Source organism: Lemur catta, chromosome 11 (genome assembly GCF_020740605.2).
Source record: "Lemur catta isolate mLemCat1 chromosome 11, mLemCat1.pri, whole genome shotgun sequence".
Classification (NCBI taxonomy): Eukaryota; Metazoa; Chordata; class Mammalia; order Primates; family Lemuridae; genus Lemur; species Lemur catta.
In genome coordinates this window covers 10,946,509-10,965,706 of record NC_059138.1, presented here as the reverse complement: position 1 = coordinate 10,965,706, position 19,198 = coordinate 10,946,509, and the positions used below count along the sequence as shown (strand labels likewise).

The following is a 19,198-nucleotide window of genomic DNA, read 5'->3' as shown; positions in this document are numbered from 1 at the left end:
GATCAGACTAAATCATACATTTTAGTAAAATGCCTGTACAAAGCATCCAATTATCAGTTACAATCCCTTCTTTACACATAAGCCTTAGTCTGAAAACCATTACACACACACACTCCATACACACAAACTCATAAAACCATGTTCACCAGCTAGGACTGACAAGGCATGGGTTAGAGTTGTAGCCCTTTGGTGCTTTTATCAATTGATAAATATCAATTACTGACTGATCCATATCAATAACTGATCAATTATCAATTCTATCAACTATCAACTATCTATGGCTAGTAATGGACTTTCTTTTGCCCTCCCCTAGACGCTACCACTGGAGCTACCACTGCTAAATCAGACTCTGTTAATGTGTCCTTTTCCATTTTTTCTAGTTATTCTTCAATACTTCCCAGGAGGAATCCTATGCTCGCATCTATTTACTAGACGATGGGGTGGAGTGTAGGGAATATAATCAGTTACAAAGTATCTGTTTTTATCTAGCATTATGGATTACTTTGGTCCAAAAAGGCCAATTTTTCAAACTATTAGTATCTGACCAAATGTGCGTCAACCAGCACGTTGTGATGAGCTTAAAAAAAAAAAAATACTAGTATGCATTACATGTAGAAGGAGCCAGCACTATTTCATGAAACTTGTTTCAGTTACATAGGTACTGTATGTACGTGAGCACATTGGTTTGATGAAAAATTAAGTCACAATCAAAAAACCCTGAAAGCCATTGGGATGGGGCAAAGGAACAGCCCGGAGTCAGAAAGGCCCGAGTTCTCCTCCCCATAAACCCTGTGGCTGTGGAAGGAGTTTCAGCTCAGCTCAGCTGAAGCTCAGGGAAACCACGTTTCCTGGGTCTTGCCAGCTGAGCATCCTTGACCAAAGTTCCATTCCCCTGCCTGGAAACCATCTTCGGCCACACGGGAATCCCCTCTCCAGATCTAACCTTTTTCCTCCCGCTCTACAGCCGTCCCCCTCGTCTAGCTTTCCAGAATGGGTTCCACCCTCAGGCTGGGAGGACCAGGAGGGAACCCCTAGAAAGAAGCAAATACTCTCCTTCAGAACAGGCACTGCACACCCCAGCAACTCCACCGGAGATGCGGCGACAGACACAGCTGGGGTCTTTAAGCCCCGGCGCCCCGACCCCGCTGGGATCACCTCCTTCCTCCAACACCCAGCGGCAGGGGCTTGCCCGCCCCCCAGCGACTCGCCGAGGATGTCCATTCTTTCACTTTTTATCCTTCGCAGAGTCTCCTACTATTAAAATGCACACCTCTGTAACGGGTAGTTAGGCTAAAGGTTATGTGAGATGCGCCCTTCATCCTCCAAACATCCCAGAAAGAGACCGACTCGAGGCAGCTTCTCCTCTAACTGGCCTTCAGCTGAGCCCCTCAGCCCCACCGCTCACGGCCGCGGCATTAAGTCCTCAAAACGACGCCGTCAGGGAAAGTGAACTCGGCGGCTAGGAAAGTTACCCAGGTGGGAGCGACGGGGGCGAGGGCGGCCAGACGGGCCGAGGAAGCTCTGGGCTTTCTGTTTGAGGGGGCGCTCACCTGGGGGGCCTTGCTCCTCTCAGCGTGAAAAACCTTCCAGCGGAGCAAGAAGGGAAAACAAAAGCGGACTTGGCCGCCAACCCGACTGCGGGGCGGGGGCGCGGACCCGGGAGCCGAGGGAAGCGGCGGGACGCAGCGGAGACGAGGGTCGACGGTGCGGGAACAAAGCCCGCGGGGCCGCTCCGAGGGAGGGGGCTGAGGACGCGCCGCCGCCCGCCCTTCCCGGAGCCGGGGGGCCAGGCCCCGGCGGGGAGCGGGCGCAGCAGTGGGGAGCCAGACAGGGGTGCCGATGCGCGCGCAGCGAGCCCCTCCCCCGCGCCCCGAAGTCCGGGGGGCGGCCTGTCCCGCCCCCGACCCTCCTCACCCCCATTCCCCGACCCCGGAGCGACTCTCACCCGAGCGGGGGTCGAAGGTGACCACGAATACCGCCACCACCTGGTCCTCCTCCACGTCGCCCAGCTCCAGGCGCCCGGGCTGAAGCAGCACCTCGGGGGGAGCCGGCTCCTCAGGTTCCCGCCTCCCGCGCGGCTCCGCGGCCGCCCGGGCACCCCCGCCGCCGGCCCGGCCCCGTCCTGCCTGCAGCTGCGGGGCCTGCGGCGGGGAGACCGCGGGGCCCTCGGCCCAGCGCAGCAGCGGCGCCGCGTCTCCCTGCTCCACCATGGCGAAGCGAGGAGGAGCCGCGGGCGGCGGGGGCGGGGCGGGGCGGGCTGCGGGAACGCCCCTCGCTCGGCCGCGCCCACCGGCCGCGCTCCCCGTCAGGGCCCGCGCCCCCCGGGGCCCACCTGCCGCTGCGCCCGGCCCCGCTCCCACGGTGCTCGGGCGGGCGCCTTGCCCACCCAGCCCGAGAAGGCGGCCGCGGAACGGGCTTCGGGGACCGCGCGCCTGTTTGCAGACTCACGTGTGCACCTACGTGTGTGGGAATGCCTGGTGCCAGAGTCCATCTACCTGTGCGTGGGTTGAGGTGTCTGCTCACCTAGGGTTCCGTGGTGTAACTTGTCCTACTGTGTTTATGTCACCATTATTTTTTAATGTCCCCTCGTCCTATGGGCGATGACATATGCGTTACATAATCCTGAATGTGTGGCAAAAGCTGCTTCTAAACAGCAAGTGAAGCAGAGGAGCCCTGGTTCCCCAGGTGTTTGGAATATGTACATAAATGAAGAGTGAAAAGGGCCACAGAGTTAGGGTGGAAATGTTTCTTTTCTGTTTATATGGCAGACTGAGAGGAAAATTATGAGTTTATTTCCTGGCATATATGCAGCTTGAGGGTATTAAATTAGGAAATGCTGGGGTGATTGGGGAGGGGGGATATTCCCACAAAAGATGAAGAAAAGGAAGTCCCTCCGGAGAAAGAGGAAAGTGAGCACTAAAGCTGATGGCTCTGGAAATCGATTAGGGGTTTTCTATGACTCCCTGATTTTATATTTTAGAATATTTAAAAATAAAATTCTGAATGCCTCAATCCTTGGGGTAAATCTCATAGCTAAGTAACTTCAGAGGAGGTTTATATAAGAAATAGGAATAGCTATTAAAATAATAAAGAATGAGGTGGCAAGAGAGAGTTGTTCAGATACACAATTCATCCAAGGTTCAGGAAGGCCCCACAGTTTGTTTGTTCTCAGAAGGACCCAAGGAATCTATGTGTTAGGTGTTACTTCAGGGGGTGTTTATGAAGATCCATGTGCTACATGCCAGATAGTATGATTTAACCCCATCCAAGGAGATAATCAATGGCTGCCCAAGGCTGCCGCTTCTAGTCTGAAATCTGTGATATAACAACAAAGAATGTATTTATGCAGCATTTTACCCTAAAGAATAGGGACTGTTTTCATCATTTATATGTTTAGTTTAACCTCTCCCACACCTTCCAAAGGCAAGTAAGTTACCATCCAACACTTTCTCGCTGGAGTGTGTAGACATCATGAGATGGGTGGGGAGCCCCAGGCACCATCTAGCCAAGGCCAGGGCCAGGGCACTATCCAACTCATTCCAAGCATACCAGACTGCATTATATTCAGACGACTCCAGGCTGGATACCAAAGCCCACTGCTTCCGAAGACCAGAGCACAGCCAAAGCTTCTGAGATTCAGGCATTCAAAATTTCATTTATAAATATAAAATGGAGGTTCACAGAAAATCCTTAATGAATTTCCAAAGCCATCAGCTTTAGGGCTGATGGACTTGTTTTTCTCTTCAGAGGGATTTCCTTTTTCTGATCTCTTGTGGGAATACCCACTCCCCACATCCAGCACCTCCTAGTTTAATACCCACATGCTGTATATATACCAGGAAGTAAACCCATAATTTTCCTCCCAGTTTGTCATATAAATAGAAGAGCTAAATTTCCAAATCCTAGTCTTCATTTATGTGTGCATACTAGATTTGTCAGCCACAATGTCTATCTTTATGTTCCTAGTGCCTTGAGTAATAGGTGTTCAACAAATATTTATCAACTAAATAAATGAATGAAAGTAGAGACTTAACCTCTGTACAACAGGCCTTCTTTATCAGGCTTTATCTACTATCTTGCACATAGTAGGTGCTAAAAATGTTAATGAGGGTGATGACACCACTCCTAACACACACGTTCAGTCTGATGGAGGCGCTATGCCTAACCAGAGTAATCTTCCTTGTGAACCCAGATTTTCACAAAATGATCAAAGGGTACCCATTGAATTTAGCTATTAGAACAGCTCTCCTGGGGAACAAGTGTGGAGAACAAGAAGGTGGGAAGAGAAAGTCATATTCAGAGACCCTAGGTTGATGTAATATTTCAAAATGAGTTCACCTAGAATGCCATATGTCTATTTTACTTTCCCAAATACTGAATATATCTACATTATATCAAATACAAAAAGAATTTATGATCTATAATCTCACCACTGAGTTGGCCACTATTAAGATTTTGCTTACCCTATTTCAACCATTCTAGTATGCAAAATTTTTGACTTTTTAACATTGCTGTGATGACTCACAATTGCTGCTGGTCCCACTGAGGTCTAGCTCTCAGAGAGATTTTTATTTGCTTTTCTCAGCCTTCTGGAAGCACCACCAACCTGAGACTGCTTTGAGTTAAATTCTCTATTGAGGTTCTTTTGACCACACTGGTAGTGTGAATTCAAAATGCAAACTAGCTTCAGCACTGGCATGTAGTTCAAGTTCTCAGACAAGGTTTCTTTTCCTCCTTCCACCCTAGTGACAAGGTTGAGGTGAGAAAGTTTCTTTGCCTGGCCCTCTCTGTGTAGGAGGTTTATTTGCTATAGTTTTATATGGGGATTCCTATACAACTCCTCATCTTGGGCATTTTTTATTCTGAGTGGAATGTATATATAATGGTATAGTTGGCATTCTGTATTCACAGGTTCTGCATCCACAGATTCAACCAATCACAGGTTAAAAATATTTGACAAAAATTTTCCAGAAAATGTTACCTTGTTGCTGACATGTACTATGTAGTTAGACCTACAATGGTTAAGTCTGTACTGAACGTGTACAGACTTTCTTCTTGTCATTACTCCATAACCAATACAGTATAACACCTATTTACATAGCATTTACATTATATTAGGTATTATAAGTAATCTGGGGATGATTTAAAGTACACTGGAGGATATGGATAGGTTAAATGCAAATACAACACAGGTACTTGAGCATCCACAAATTTTGGTGTCCACGGGGGTCCTGGAACCAATCCCCTGCAGATACTAAGGATGATTGTATATCTTAAAATAGATGATAGATTAGGTGTTTCTCTTTTCAATGTTTACATGTTGAAATTATACTCCATATCTATTTTGTGTTCTTTTTTCCCATTGACATCAGAACATGAACATTTTGCCATCCTATTAGAAACTTTCATATGCCATTCTTATGGTTTCTATTGTATGTATGTTTGCTAATTTACTTCACCATCTCTCATTATTAGATTGTCAAGCCTTTCCCTTTTTGTTGTACCTAAAGTTTTGACCAAATTTCATTCTTACTAAGCCCTATGGTACTATACCCTGCACTTGGCACTGGGACACTCGGGAAGAAGACATCCCTTCTCATCAAGCTCACAGCCTGGCAGGGAAGGCAGCTGTTAGGCAAGAAATGACATAGAGAATGAAGGGTGACAGGCAGAGCAAATGCTGTCAGCCATGCAGGCTGCTGACTTATGATAGATTGCTAGAGGTGGCAATACTGGGTTAAAGTGCCACACATTTTTAAGGTTCTCTTGATTGTGCTGCCAAAAGTATATATGAGTATCAATTTCACTTCACTCTTGTCTAAATTAGGCATTGCGACTTAAAATTATTTTTGCCAATTTGTCAGATGAAAATAGCATTTTGTTTTATGTTTATGTTTTGTAATTGAATCTAATCATGTTTTCAAAATATATGCTGGCAATTTGTGGTTCCTCTTCAGTGCACTGTCCATCATGCCCTTTGCTCACCTGTCCTCTGGGGGCTTAATGATCTTATTATGAATTTGCATGTGTACTTTATCCATAAGCATATTAATCTTTTGTCTGGCACAATACTTGTTATTATTCCCAATTTGTTGTATGTTTTCTATGCCATTCTTTGCTACATAAATTTTATGTAGTCAAACCTATCCATTCTTTTTGTCACATTTTATGTTGCTTTGACATTTAGAAAGTTGGTCCTCACCTAGAAATTTGGTCAACATTCACTTTTATTTTCTTCTGGTTATTTATACATTGCTTTCCCACACTCGATTTCTAATCTATTGAATGATTATATTGATATGTGCTATGAAGTGAGATTCTCAAAATTTTTCATTGAATAGTTAATTGCTACACCACTTATTGAATTGTTCTTTCACTTCCTATGATTGTAATTCTCCTTTAAAGTAAAATCTTAAATTAGTGGTATTTACCAATCTATGTATCCTTTGCCAGTGACCTGTTTATTCTTATACCAGTGCCACACTAATTTTTTTACATATATTTTATTTTATTTTTGAGAGACAGAGTCTTACTCTGTCACCCAGGCTGGAGTACAGTGGCACGATCATAACTCACTGCATTCTCCAACTCCTAGGCTCAAGTAATCCTCCTGGCTCAGCCTCCCAAGTAGCTAGGACTACAGGCATGTACCACCACAAATGGCTAATTTGTTTTGTTTTATTTTATTTTATTTTTCCATAGAAATGGGTCTTCCTGTGTTTCCCAGGCTAGTCTTGAACCTCTGACCTCAAGTGATCCTTCTATCTCAGCCTCCCAAAGTACTGGGATTACAGATGTGAGCCACCAGCCTATACATATATTTTAAATTTTTATTTCTAGGAAAGGTAGTCTTCTCTCTTTACTCTCTTTAAAAAAAAAATCTTCAGCTATTCTTTAACTATTATTTTTCCATCTTAACTTTAAAGCATTTTATCCAGTTTCAAACAATCTGAGATTTTAAAATTCAAATTGTATGAGAAATATATATTTACTGGAAATGAAGAATGTGATGGATAAGATGAAGAAAATCTTCCTAGTGGCCTAAGGAATATCTCCATTCTTATCTGTCCTGTGAACTGAAGTTCCACAGTCAGATACTGAGAGGACCCAAAGCCCAGGGCATCCAGAGATATCCTGAGGTACCTGACTGTGTATCTCAGGTATCACACTCCCTCCTAACATCTATTTTATACATTATACCACACTAGCTATCATGTCAGCCCTGTCTGCACTAATATTTCCTTCACTGCTCCCAAATCATCTGTGTTGCAGGTGCTTGTTGGTGTGGCCAAAGTTTAAAGCACAATAAATCACATAACACGCAGGTTACACTCAGGTTGGACCAGAAATGGTATAAGAATTAATAAAATGACACACTTTCAAAATTACTAAATTATTTAAAATCACATCCCTCCCTTTTAACCCTCTTAAATTTGCATTGGGGTTGAAAATTAAAAGTTTGCAACATTATAGAAGGTATCCATTCTGCAGTGGTGTCCATCATGGGGATAGATAGAATACATAGCATGCTTGATCCACTCTGCAAATATTTATTGAGTGCCTACTGCTTGTCAATCCTTGATCCAGGTAATGGAAATAGAGCATGAAACAAGAGTTAAGCCCCTGTCCTCATGGATTTACATTCTACCGGGGGTAAGGGAGACGGCAATTTTAAAAATGAACCATTATATATATACATATATATGTTGTAAGGATAAGTGCTGTGAAGGGATGGATGTGACACAGGGTAAGGGTCAGCAAATGAGTGATGGATACTATTTAGGGTTGTCAGGGAAGACCACTTGTAAGTGGCCTTTGAGCAATACCTGGAGGAAGGGATGGAGTGAATGTGTGGGGGAAAGAGCACATTAGCAGAAGCAAAGGTCCTGGGACAGAAAAGATTTTGGCATCTGGAGGAACAATGAGGAGACTGTAAGGCTGGTGGCGGGCACCCCTCCCCTCCCTAATGGAAAAAGAAGAAGCCCCTCCCACTCCTCCATACCACCCTAAAGCTGAAACAAAGAAATTCCTCACTCTTCCCGCTGAAACCTTCCCTCCAGAGAAACTCCCATCCCCCACCCCTAAAAAACGTATATAAGCCCACCCAGATTTCTGGGGGGGGGGGGGGCAGCTTCTCTGGTTCCACTCATGGGAGCATGAGGCTCGCCTGGGCCCCTCTCTTGGGACCCGTTACCCCCACCTGGGAGCATCCCAATAAGGCCTCTTTACTTATCCCTTTTAACTCTGCTCGTCTTTCTTTCTCTGGTGCCGGCCAATCCAAAAAACCTTACAGAGACCAGAGCAGAATGCCTGATGGGGAAGAGGGCAGGAGCCAGACAGGTTATGGGGTGGATCATGTGGCCCTGTGGGCCTTGGTGTGGGAGCTGGCTCTGTATTTTCGGTGAATTCAGAGGCACTGCAGGATTTAAGTATGGGATCTGGCTTACTTTGTTGGCTACTAGGTGTAGAATAGAAAGCAATGAGGCAAGGGAGAAAGCACGGGATGCCCATTAGAAGGAGGCCGTTGCCCCAGGGAAGAGGTAAGGATAGAACCAAAAGGATTCCTCACAGATTGGATGCAGGGTTATAGAGAAAGAGAGCAGTACTCACATGTTTCCATTTACTGAGATATGAAAAGAGTGCAGGAGGAGTAGATGTGGTCCGGCAGTTTTGGACATGTTAAGACCAAGGTCCCCATTAGACATCCAGAGGCCAATTTGACAAGGCAGTTGCAAATATGAAGTGCAAGAGAAAGTTCTGTGATATAAATGCAGAGGCCACCAGCTCATAGATGGTATTTCAAGCTATGGACTGAATGATATTCTGAGGAAGTGAGCGTACATAGAGAATAGTTTGGGAGAGTGAGCCCAGTAGCCTGCAGGGTTTAGGTGTCAGGAAATGAAGAGGAGTGAGCACAGTGATTCAAGCACTTTGTGGACCAGGTTTTAAAATATATGTATTTCTTCCTTTACTCGATTACATTTAAAAACATTATTTAAACATTTTAATAAGTAGATATTCATGGTAAAAGATTAAATAAACAAATTGCACACAGGACATATACTGAGCAGCAACTGCCTTCTCCTCTAACCCCCATATCTGCTCTCGCTCCTTAGAGACAACCACTTTGACAGTTTCTGTCTTCAGAATTCTTGGTGGTTACCTCCTGTGGAAAAGCTTTAATTCTTCCTTATCACACTCCAAAAAAATCACAAAAAGTTTCCTTTATTTTGTTTTATAAAGGTAAAACTTCAGTGTGGGGACCTTTTAATTGGATCAGAAGTATTAATATAAAGAAGTGGCTGAGAATGTTTGACCAAGTTACTGGTGACTTCCAGAGCTCATCCCCATTCCTGGGAGAACAGAGAGAGAGAGAGATAAAGACACACACACACACACACACACACACACACACACACACACACACACACACACACAAAGATAGAGGGATGAGAGAGAGAGAGATCCCAACTCTGTGGGTGCAGGCCTAGCCTTGGTGCAGGTTGCATAGGCAACCCATTGCCTGCTCTAATTTTAGGGAATCTAGGAGTGACCACAACCCAACTGTGGCTAACAGAGAAAAGGTTAGATTAGTGAGTCTATACCATACTTTAAAAAAATCATCTCCGTAAACTATGGGCATCATCAATCTCTAAATTATTGGGACATCAGGTCAGAAATCTGTTCCCATTCTAAGAAAATACTGTTTTGTGAATAGACAAGTGGTATGTATCTACTGACATAGTTATTTTGATGAATAGCCTCTAGTTTTAGCAAATGGGAAACTTTGGCAAGAGAAGCAACTTGTTAAAATCTTATTTATTTATCAGGTAGATTTGTAATAGATTTCAAATTAATAGATTAACCTATGGATTTTTACTGATGACACCTAAGTATTCATGGGTGAAATATGTTATAACTGATTTGCTTTAAAATAACCCAGCACCCACCTCCAGCCAAGTAGCAAATATGAATGAAATAAGATTATAAAACTGTACATATACATATATATATTTTTTGTTTGTTTGTTTAAGAGACAGAGTCTTGCTCCTAGGCTGGAGGGCAATGGTGCAATCATAGCTCACTGTAACCTCGAACTACTGGGCTCAAGAGATTCTCATGCCTCAGCCTCTAGAGTAGCTAGGACTACAAGTGTGTGCTGCCATGCCCAGATATATTAAAAAAAAATTTTTTTTTTTTTTAGAGATGGGATCTCGCTATGTTGTCCAGGCTGGCTTCGAACTCCCAGCCTCAAGCAATCCTCTCGCCTCAGCCTCCCAAACTGCTGGGATTACAGGTGTGAGCCACCATACCTGGCTAAAACTATACATAATTTTTGAAACTAGGTTATGGGTACATTGGGACTCATTATACTATTTTCCCTACTTTTGGTATGTTTGACCATTTCCATAAGAAAAAGTTACACACAAAGAAGAAAAGTATTAATAACAGTCTTGTAGGCTTAAAATGACCTCCACACTTTATCTTACCTAGTCCGTAATCTTTCCTTGGAATTTTGTTCTGCTGGTAATGCTACCCATTAGATATAGTTTTATAAGCACTTTGAAATGAGAAATGTGATGGACAAATATCAAGTATTGTTAATGATTTATATGCTTATCATTGGATTCACTGCAGCTGACAGGTGTTTGCTTCTGTATACTTTCTCTTGGCGGGAGGGGAGGAGATCAGAGGAAGGTCCCTCTTCAAGATCCCTGGCTTTGCTGACTGTCCTTGTCATAGGAAGAGCGCTGTTAGGAGTTGGCAGCACTAGAGACCCCTGCTTCAATGGATCCACGTCCAGTGCAGCAGCACCAATCTGTACCTGCTCAGTGTCACCACTGCTGATTGATTTGTCCAAGGAGCTGGTGACCATCTGTTAGTAAAGAAAATATTCTGTTTTCTCTAAGTTATTGCCAACTCTCCCCTGTGTACTTGAGGCAGCACTTCCAGCTGTGATGAGAGATGGAATGAGAAAAGGACAAGAAAGCATGCACTGTTACCGTTGGCAGGGCCTTGCAAATATGATTGCCTAGCTCTCTCATTCTTCGGCGACTTCCAGATGATTCCTCTAGCTCTTGATGAGGCTCTCAGGTCCCTGTCTGAGAACACTGCTGCTTTGCTACTTCTACAGGGAGCATTCTGGTGATATAGGCCAACTTTTTCTCATTTGTTTCTGACTTTTAGAGTCCATGGCCAATGGCCTAGAGGCCTGGAGAGTCACTTTCAGCATAAAATCTCTTTATAAATTAGGATAATTCCTGCCATGAAAGCTGCCAGCTTCCCAGAAAGACTGATTGTGAAAGTGTCCATTTCTTGCTTGGGAAACCAGACCTCCCAATGGTTTCCAAGGGGGAGGTCCCATCAAATATACAATAATCCAACATCCCTATTTTTTCATAGTCTGAATGACTCCATATTAATTCAGTCTTAAATAAATACTGGACTATAGCTTTGCTTTGGCCTGTTTAAGCATTTTTTATAATTCTTTCTCCTGACTGAGGGATAATCGGCCAGCATATCCTTCCTTGGAGCAACGGACTCTCAGACAAATACCTCATTTTCCATGGCCTTAGCTTTACTGTTACAAAGGAAAAGTCTACCAGGAAGGGGAATACAAGTTTCCACCTCTTGCAAATTTAATTTGAATAGACAGATTTTTCTGCTTTTGTTCTTCCCACTGGCATTTCAGAGCGGAGTTTAGGACCTTCCTTATCACTCAGCAGTGTGTCTACAAGAGGAGAACTTCCCCCAAGCATGTGGTTTAGGGAACTCAGCCCTGAGATGCCAGATTGGCTTCCTTCTTGCACATATTACTCTTGGGAACTTTGTTTTCCCCTTGTGTAGCAACTCCTATTACAATAAGAAAGACATTCAAACTTAAAAAAATTCAAATACTGAGTATTTTAAACACAACTGAGATATATTAATTTATTTCCTCAAATCCATCTAAAAATGATCTACTGAATGCCCACTCTGTGTCCAGCATTAAGGGGGAAACCCTCCCCTTTTCCTGTTCTTGCTACAGATTCCATGGGTCCCCCTTTGACACACCATCTCAACCACCATGTGAAGCTTTATGTATGGGACAGATGCCTGTGGGATTAACATGCACTGAAGCAAAGATGGTATTTTTATAATGGGAAGAGGCTAAGAATGAAGAAAAGAGTAAATAAAGCATGACAACAAAAATAGTGAGGCCACAGGCCAGAGGCAATAGTGCACCACTTTAGGTATTCCTTTGGGTCATCAAGATTAGCAGTGGCCCAGTTCTCACTATCATATTTTCCAAATAGAGGATATATTTTTTGTACTTGTAATGGTAACTTCTTATTCTGAAATCCTAGCCACAATCATTATCTTCTGAGTGACAATACATGGAAAGGTGAATGGTGCAAGTTTCTGATAGAACTACTGCTGATAACATGACATCTAAACCATCACAATGGCATAGTTGCCTCCCTAGGCAAATAATGTCATCATAAATAAGGGTAATTGTGAATTACAGCAAGGGAGAGAGGAAGGACAAGGGGTGATGGTAAAATAATAACCTGGTCTACCTAGGTAACACCCATAGGCCAGCCCCTGCACCCTGCCTTCAGGCTGGTGATACACTCAGTTTTTCAGATCAGGTCCTGCTCTGCTGAGAGCAAAGCCAGCCTCCAGCTGGTCTGGAGAGGCAGGCTTTAGAAGCCATGGAGTTTGACGGGGAAACTGATCAATGCCAAGGCTGTAGAAAAGGAACCGTATCACCTGGCCTGTTGACTTGTAAAGAAGAAACTCACTCCTATGACTCCTCCTTCCCCTTTGATGATTCTATTTTTATTGGCCCCTGTAAGATGCTGAATCTCTAACAAAGGTGAGCCATGAGGTACTGCATGCTATGAGCAATATTTTACCCACTGTTGAATTCTCTGGGACAGTTTGTGCAGGTGGGAGGGTGTAGGGAAGTGACAAGGAAGGATTAAGTGGTGTGTCTACCTATAAAGTGCCAGAGCATGAGAAAGATTTTAGCTGAAAAACATGTTCAAGTCTTCCTAGTTAGTTTTCATTGGGATTACTCTCTTTAGGAATTCTGGTTGGAAATGGGGAAGGACTGAGAGAGGAGAAGAGGTGGAGGTATTGATGAAGGGAGAGAAAATGGAAGAGGGGTGACAGCCAGTAGTAAACCAAAGTCTATAAAGAGAAAGAAAACAAAATTTGTTTCAAAATCACCAAGCTGTCTTGGTTCCTCAGCATCCTTCTCTGTTCAGGCCCATGTTTGTCATGTAAATAATTCCTCATGTCAGGTCCCTCCAGAGCCCCCTTAAGGGTACTGAGGGTCTTGTGGGAATCATTTTCATTTTTTATCATTATGGCTATATAATATTGTATATCTTTATAGGGTTCATATGATGTTTTGATACAGGAATACAATGGGAATTAGTCAAATCAGAGTAATTGGGGTATCCATCACTTCAGGCACTTAACATTTCTTTGTGTTAGGAACGTTCCAATTCCACTCTTTCAGTTACCTTAAAGTATACCCTAACTTATTGTTGATTATAGTTACTTTGTTGTGCTATCAAATATTGTTCATTCTATATAACTAACTATATTTTGTACACATTAACTAACTCCACTTTATGTCCTCCTTCCCGCTACCCTTCTCAAACCATCATTCTACTCTCTGGTTTCATGAGATGAATTATTTTTAATATTTACCACCCACATATGACTGAGAACATGCAAGATTGGTCCTGTGCTTGGCTTATTTCACTTAACATAATGTTCTCCGATTCCATCCATGTTGTTGCAGATGGCAGGATTACATTTTTATGGCTATATAATATTCCATTGTGTGTATGTACCACAATTTCTTTATCCATTCATCCATTGATAGACACTTAGGTTGATTTCATATTTTGCCTATTGTGAATAGTGCTACAATAAACATGGGAGTGCAGTTATCTTTTCAATACACTGAATTTCCCTCCTTTGGATATTTACCAAGCAGTGGGATTGCTGGGTCACATGTTAGTTCTATTTTGAGTTTTTTGAGGAATCTCCATACTGGTCTTCATAGTGGTTGCACTAATTTATATTCCCCCCAACAGCGTATGAGGGTTCCCTTTTCTCCATATCCTCACTAGCATTCATTATTGCCTGTCTTTTTCATAAAAGCCATTTTAACTGGGATGAGATTATATCTTACTGTAGTTTTGATTTGCATTTCCCTGATGACTAATGATGAACATCTTTTCATATGGCCATTTGTATGTCTTCTTTTGAGAAATGACTATTCATATCTTTTGCCCATTTTTAATTGGATTATTTGATTTTTTCCTATTGAGTTGTTGGAGCTCCTTATGTATTCTAGTTATAAATCCCTTGTCAGATGGGTAGTTTGCAAATATTTTCTCCCCTTCTGTGGGTTGCCTCTTTATTGATTGTTTCCTTTGCTGTGCAGAAGCTTTTTAGCTTGATGTGATCCTATCTGTCCAATTTTGCTTTGGTTGCCTGTCCTTTGGGGGTATTACTCAAGAAGTCTTTGCCCAGACCAATGTCCTGAAACATTTCCTCAGTGTTTTCCTTCAGTAATTTCACAGTTTCAGGTCTTATATTTAAGTCTTTAATCCATTTTGATTTGATTTTTATATATGGTGAGAGATAAAGGTCTAGTTTTATTCTTCTGCATATGGATACCCACTTTTCCTAGCACCATTTATTGAAGAGACTGTCCTTTCCTCATTTTATGTTCTTGGAAACTCTGTTGAAGATAAGTTCACTAAAGATGTGTGAATTTATTTATGGGATTCTCTATTCTGCTCCATTGGTCTATGTGTCTGTTTTTATGCCAGTACCATGCTGTTTTGGTCACTACAACTCTGTAGTATAATTTGAAGTCAGGTAATGTGATTCTTTTGTTCTTTTTGCTCAGGATAGCTTTGGCTACTCTGGATCTTTTGTGGTTCTATATAAATTTTAGAATTATTTTTATATTTCTGTGAAGAATGTCATTGGTATTTTGATGGGAATTGCATTCAATCTGTACATTGCTTCGAGTAGTATGGACATTTTAACAATATTGATTCTTCCAACTCATGAGCATGGAATATCTTTCCATTTTTTTTTACATTCTCTTCCATTTCTTTCATCAGTGTTTTATAGTTTTCACTATAGAGACCTTTCCTTTCTTTGGTTAAATTTATTCCTAGGTATTTTATTTTATTTGTGGCTATCATAAATGGGATTACTTTCCTGGTTTCTTTTTCAGATTGTTTACTGTTCACACATAGAAATGCTACTGATTTTTATATGTTGATTTTGTATCCTGCAACTTTACTGTATTTATCAGTTCTAATAGTTTTGCTGTGGAATCTTTAGGTTTCTCTAAATATAAGATCATATTGTCTGCAAGCAAGGATAATTTGACTTCCTCCTTTCCAATTTTGATGCCTTTTATTTCTTTCTCTTGTCTGATTGCTCTGTCTAGAACTTCCAGTACTATGTTGAATAACAGTGGTGAAAGCAGGCATCCTTGTCTTGTTCCAGATCTTAGAGGAAAGGCTTTCAGTTTTTCTCCATTCAGCATGATACCAGTTGTGGGTCTGCATATATGGCTTTTATCATATTGAGATAAGTTCCTTCTATTCTTAGTTTTTTGAGAGTTATTTATCATGAAAGGATGTTATATTTTATCAAATGCTTTTTCAGCATCAACTGAAATGATCATAAGATTTTTGTCCTTTGTTCTGTTGACATGATGTTTCACATTGATTGGTCTGCATATGTGGAACCATCCTTGCACCCTGGGATGAATCTCACTTGATCATGATGAATAATCTTTTTAATGTGTTGTTGAATTCTGTTTGCTACTATTTTGTTGAGATTTTTGTATCCATATTCTTCAGAGACATTTGCCTATAGTTTTCTTTTTTTGTTGTATCTTTGTCTAGTATTGGTATCAGGGTGATACAGACGTCATAGAATGAGTTTAGGAGTATCTCCTCCTCTTTAAATTTTTCAAATAGTTTAAGTAAGATTGGTATTAGTTCTTTGAATGCTTAGTAGAAGTCAGCAGTGAAGCCATCAGTTCCTGGGCTTTTCTTTGATGGGAGACTTTTTATTACTGCTTCTATCTTGTTACTTATTATTTCTTTGTGCAGGTCTTGGATTTCTTCCTGGTTCAATCTTGGTAGGTTTTATATGTCTAGGAATTTATACATTTCTTCTAGGTTTTCCAATTTATTAGTTTATAGTTGCTCATAGTAGTCTCTAATGATCCTTTGGATTTCTGTAGTATCAGCTGTAATGCCTCCTTTTTCATGTCTGATTTTATTTATTTGTGTCTTCTCTCTTTTTTTCTTAGTCTGGCTAAAGGTATGTCAATTTTGTTTATCTTTTTGAAAAACCAACTTTTGTTTCACTGATTTTTGTATTTTTATTTTAATTTCATTTACTTCTGCTCTGATCTTTATTATTTCTTTTCTTCTACTAATTTTGGGTTTGGTTTGCTCTTGTTTTTCTAGTTCTTTGAGATGCATTGTTATGTTGTTTATTTGAAGCTTTTCTACTTTCTTGTAGTAGGTACTTATTTCTATAAACTTTCCTCTTATTACTGTTTTTACTGTATTCTATAGGTTTTGATATGTTATTTTTTCATTTTCATTTGTTTCTAGAAATTTTTAAATTTCCTTCTTAATTTCTTTACTGACCCAGTGGTCATTCAGTAGCATATTGTTTAATTTCCATATGTTTGTATGTTTTCCAGTGTTCATCTTATTATTGATTTCTAGTTTTATTCCATAGTTATCAGAGAAAATACTTGATATGATTTCAATTTTTTTGACGTTTTTAAGACTTATTTTGTGGCCTAACATATGGTCTACCCTTGAGAATGATCCATGAGCTTAGGAGAAGAATGTGTATTCTGCAGCTGTTGGATGAATTGTTCTGTAAATATCTATTAGGTCCCTTTGGTCTATAGTGTAGATTAAGTCTAACATTTCATTGTTGATTTTCTGGATGATGTGTCCAATGTAGAAAGTGGATTATTGAAGTCTCCAGCGATTATTGTACTGGCATCTATCTCTCTCTTTGGCTCTGATGATATTTTCTGTATATGTCTGGGTGCTCCATTGTTGGTGCATATGTATTTATAATTGTTATATCCTCTTGCTGAATTAACCATTTTATTATGTAATGACATTCTTTGTTTCTTTTTATAGTTTTTATCTTGTAATCTATTTTATCTAATGGAAGTATAGCTACTCCTGCTCTTTTCTGGTTTCCATTTGCATGGAGTATCTTTTTCCATCTCTTTATTTTAGTCTATGTTTATCTTTATAGGTAAAGTAGGTTTCTCACAGATAGCATAGAATAGTTGGCTCTTTTTTAAAAAATATATTCAGCCACTCTTTGTCTATGATTGCAAAGTTTATTCCACTAACATCCATTGTTATTATTGGTAGGTAAGGACTTATTACTGCCATGTTGTTATATGATTTCTGGTTGTTTTGTGGTCCTCTCTTTCTTCCTTCCTTCCTGCCTTTCTGTATTAAAAGTTATTTTCTCTACAGTTTGTTTTAATTTCTTGCTCTTTACTTTTTGTGTATCTCTTATATGTTTCTTGAATTGAGATTACCATGAGGCTTGCAAAAATAATTTTATAACCAATTATTTTAAACATGACAACTCTGCTTACAAACAAGCAAAGAGAAATCTAGCAGAAATTCTACCCTTTAACTCCATCTTCCTCCCACTTTTTAACTTTTTGGTGTTTCCATCCATATCTTTTTATACTATCTATTTCTCAAAAAGTTGTTGTAGTTATTTTTGATAGGTTTGTCTTTTAGTCTTCCTTCTCAAGATATAAGTGATTTATATACCACAATTACACAGCAATAGAGTATTCGCTACTTGTGTACTTACTGTTACCAGTGATTTATATACCTTCAGATGATTTCTTGCTGCTCATTAATATCCTTTTCTTTCAGATTGAAGAACTCTTTTCTAGCATTTCTTGTAGGACAGGTCTGGTGTTGATGAAATCCCTCAGGTTTTGTTTGTCTGAGGAAGTATTTCTCCTTCATGTTTGAAGGATATTTTTGCAGAATATAATATTCTAGGGTTAAGGTTTTTTTCTTTCAGCACTTTGAATATGTCATGCCACTTTATCCCAGCCTGAAAGGTGTCCACTGAGAAGTCTGCTGCCAGATGTATTAGAGCTCCTTTATATGTTATTGTTTTCTTTTTTCTTGCTTCTCTTAGGACCTTTTCTTTATTGGTGACTTTTGGGAGCTTGATTGTTAAATGCCTTGAGGTAGCATTGTTTGGGTTAAACCTTCTTGGTATTCTATGACCTTTTGTACCTGAAAATTGTTATCTTTCTCTAGGTTTGAAAAGTTCTCTGTAATTTTTTCTTTGAATAAAATTCTACCCCAATCTCTCTCTCTCTACCTCCTCTTTAAGGCCAATAACTCTTACATTTCCCCTTTTGAGGCTATTTCCCAGGTCTTGTAGGCATACTTCATTCTCATTTATTCTTTTTTCTTTTTTCTCTTCTGTGTATTTTCAAATAGCCTGTCTTAAAGCTCACAAATTCTTTCTTCTGCTTGGTCAATTCAACTGTTGAGACACTCTGATGTATTTCTCAGTTTGTCAATTGAATTCTTAAGTCTAGAATTTCTGCTTGATTTTTTTTTTAAATTTCAATCTCTTTGTTAAATTTCTCTAATAGGCTTCTGTATTCCTTCAGTGCATTGTCCTGAGTCACTTAGCTTCTTCAGGATAGCTATTTTGAATTCTTTGTCTGAAAGGTCATCTCTCTCCATCACTCCAGGATTGGTCACTGATACCTTATTTAGTTGGTTTGGTGAGGTCACGTTGTCCTGGATGTTCTTGATATTTGTGTATGTTCATTGATGTCTGGGCATTGATGAATTGGGTATTTATTTTAATTTCCACAGTCTGGGCTTCTTTGAACCTGTCCTTCTTGAGAAGACTTTCTAGGTATTCAAAGGGAATTCAGTGTTGTGATCTGAGTCTTTGGTCACTGCAGCTATATCAGCACCAGGGTGCTCCAAGCCTAGTAATGACTCTTGCAGACTCCTAGTGGCACTACCTTGGTAGACTTGGATAAAATATGGGAGAATTCCCTGGATTACCAGGCAAAGTCTCTCACTTTTTTCCCTCACCCTCTGTGCTGGGCTGCTGG

The 19,198-nt window shown here is 40.7% G+C and overlaps 1 protein-coding gene across 1 annotated transcript in view; it reads right to left on the bottom strand.

Moving 5' to 3' along the window:
- The window catches only part of DENND11 (DENN domain containing 11), a 37,155-nt gene extending 34,945 nt beyond the window's left edge, over nucleotides 1–2,210 (bottom strand). Inside the window, exon 1 of the mRNA XM_045565363.1 lies at nucleotides 1,946–2,210. Within this exon, the coding sequence (XP_045421319.1) occupies nucleotides 1,946–2,210 (265 nt within the window). The remainder of the gene's footprint in view (nucleotides 1–1,945) is intronic.
- Between the last annotated feature and the right edge of the window lie 16,988 nt (nucleotides 2,211–19,198).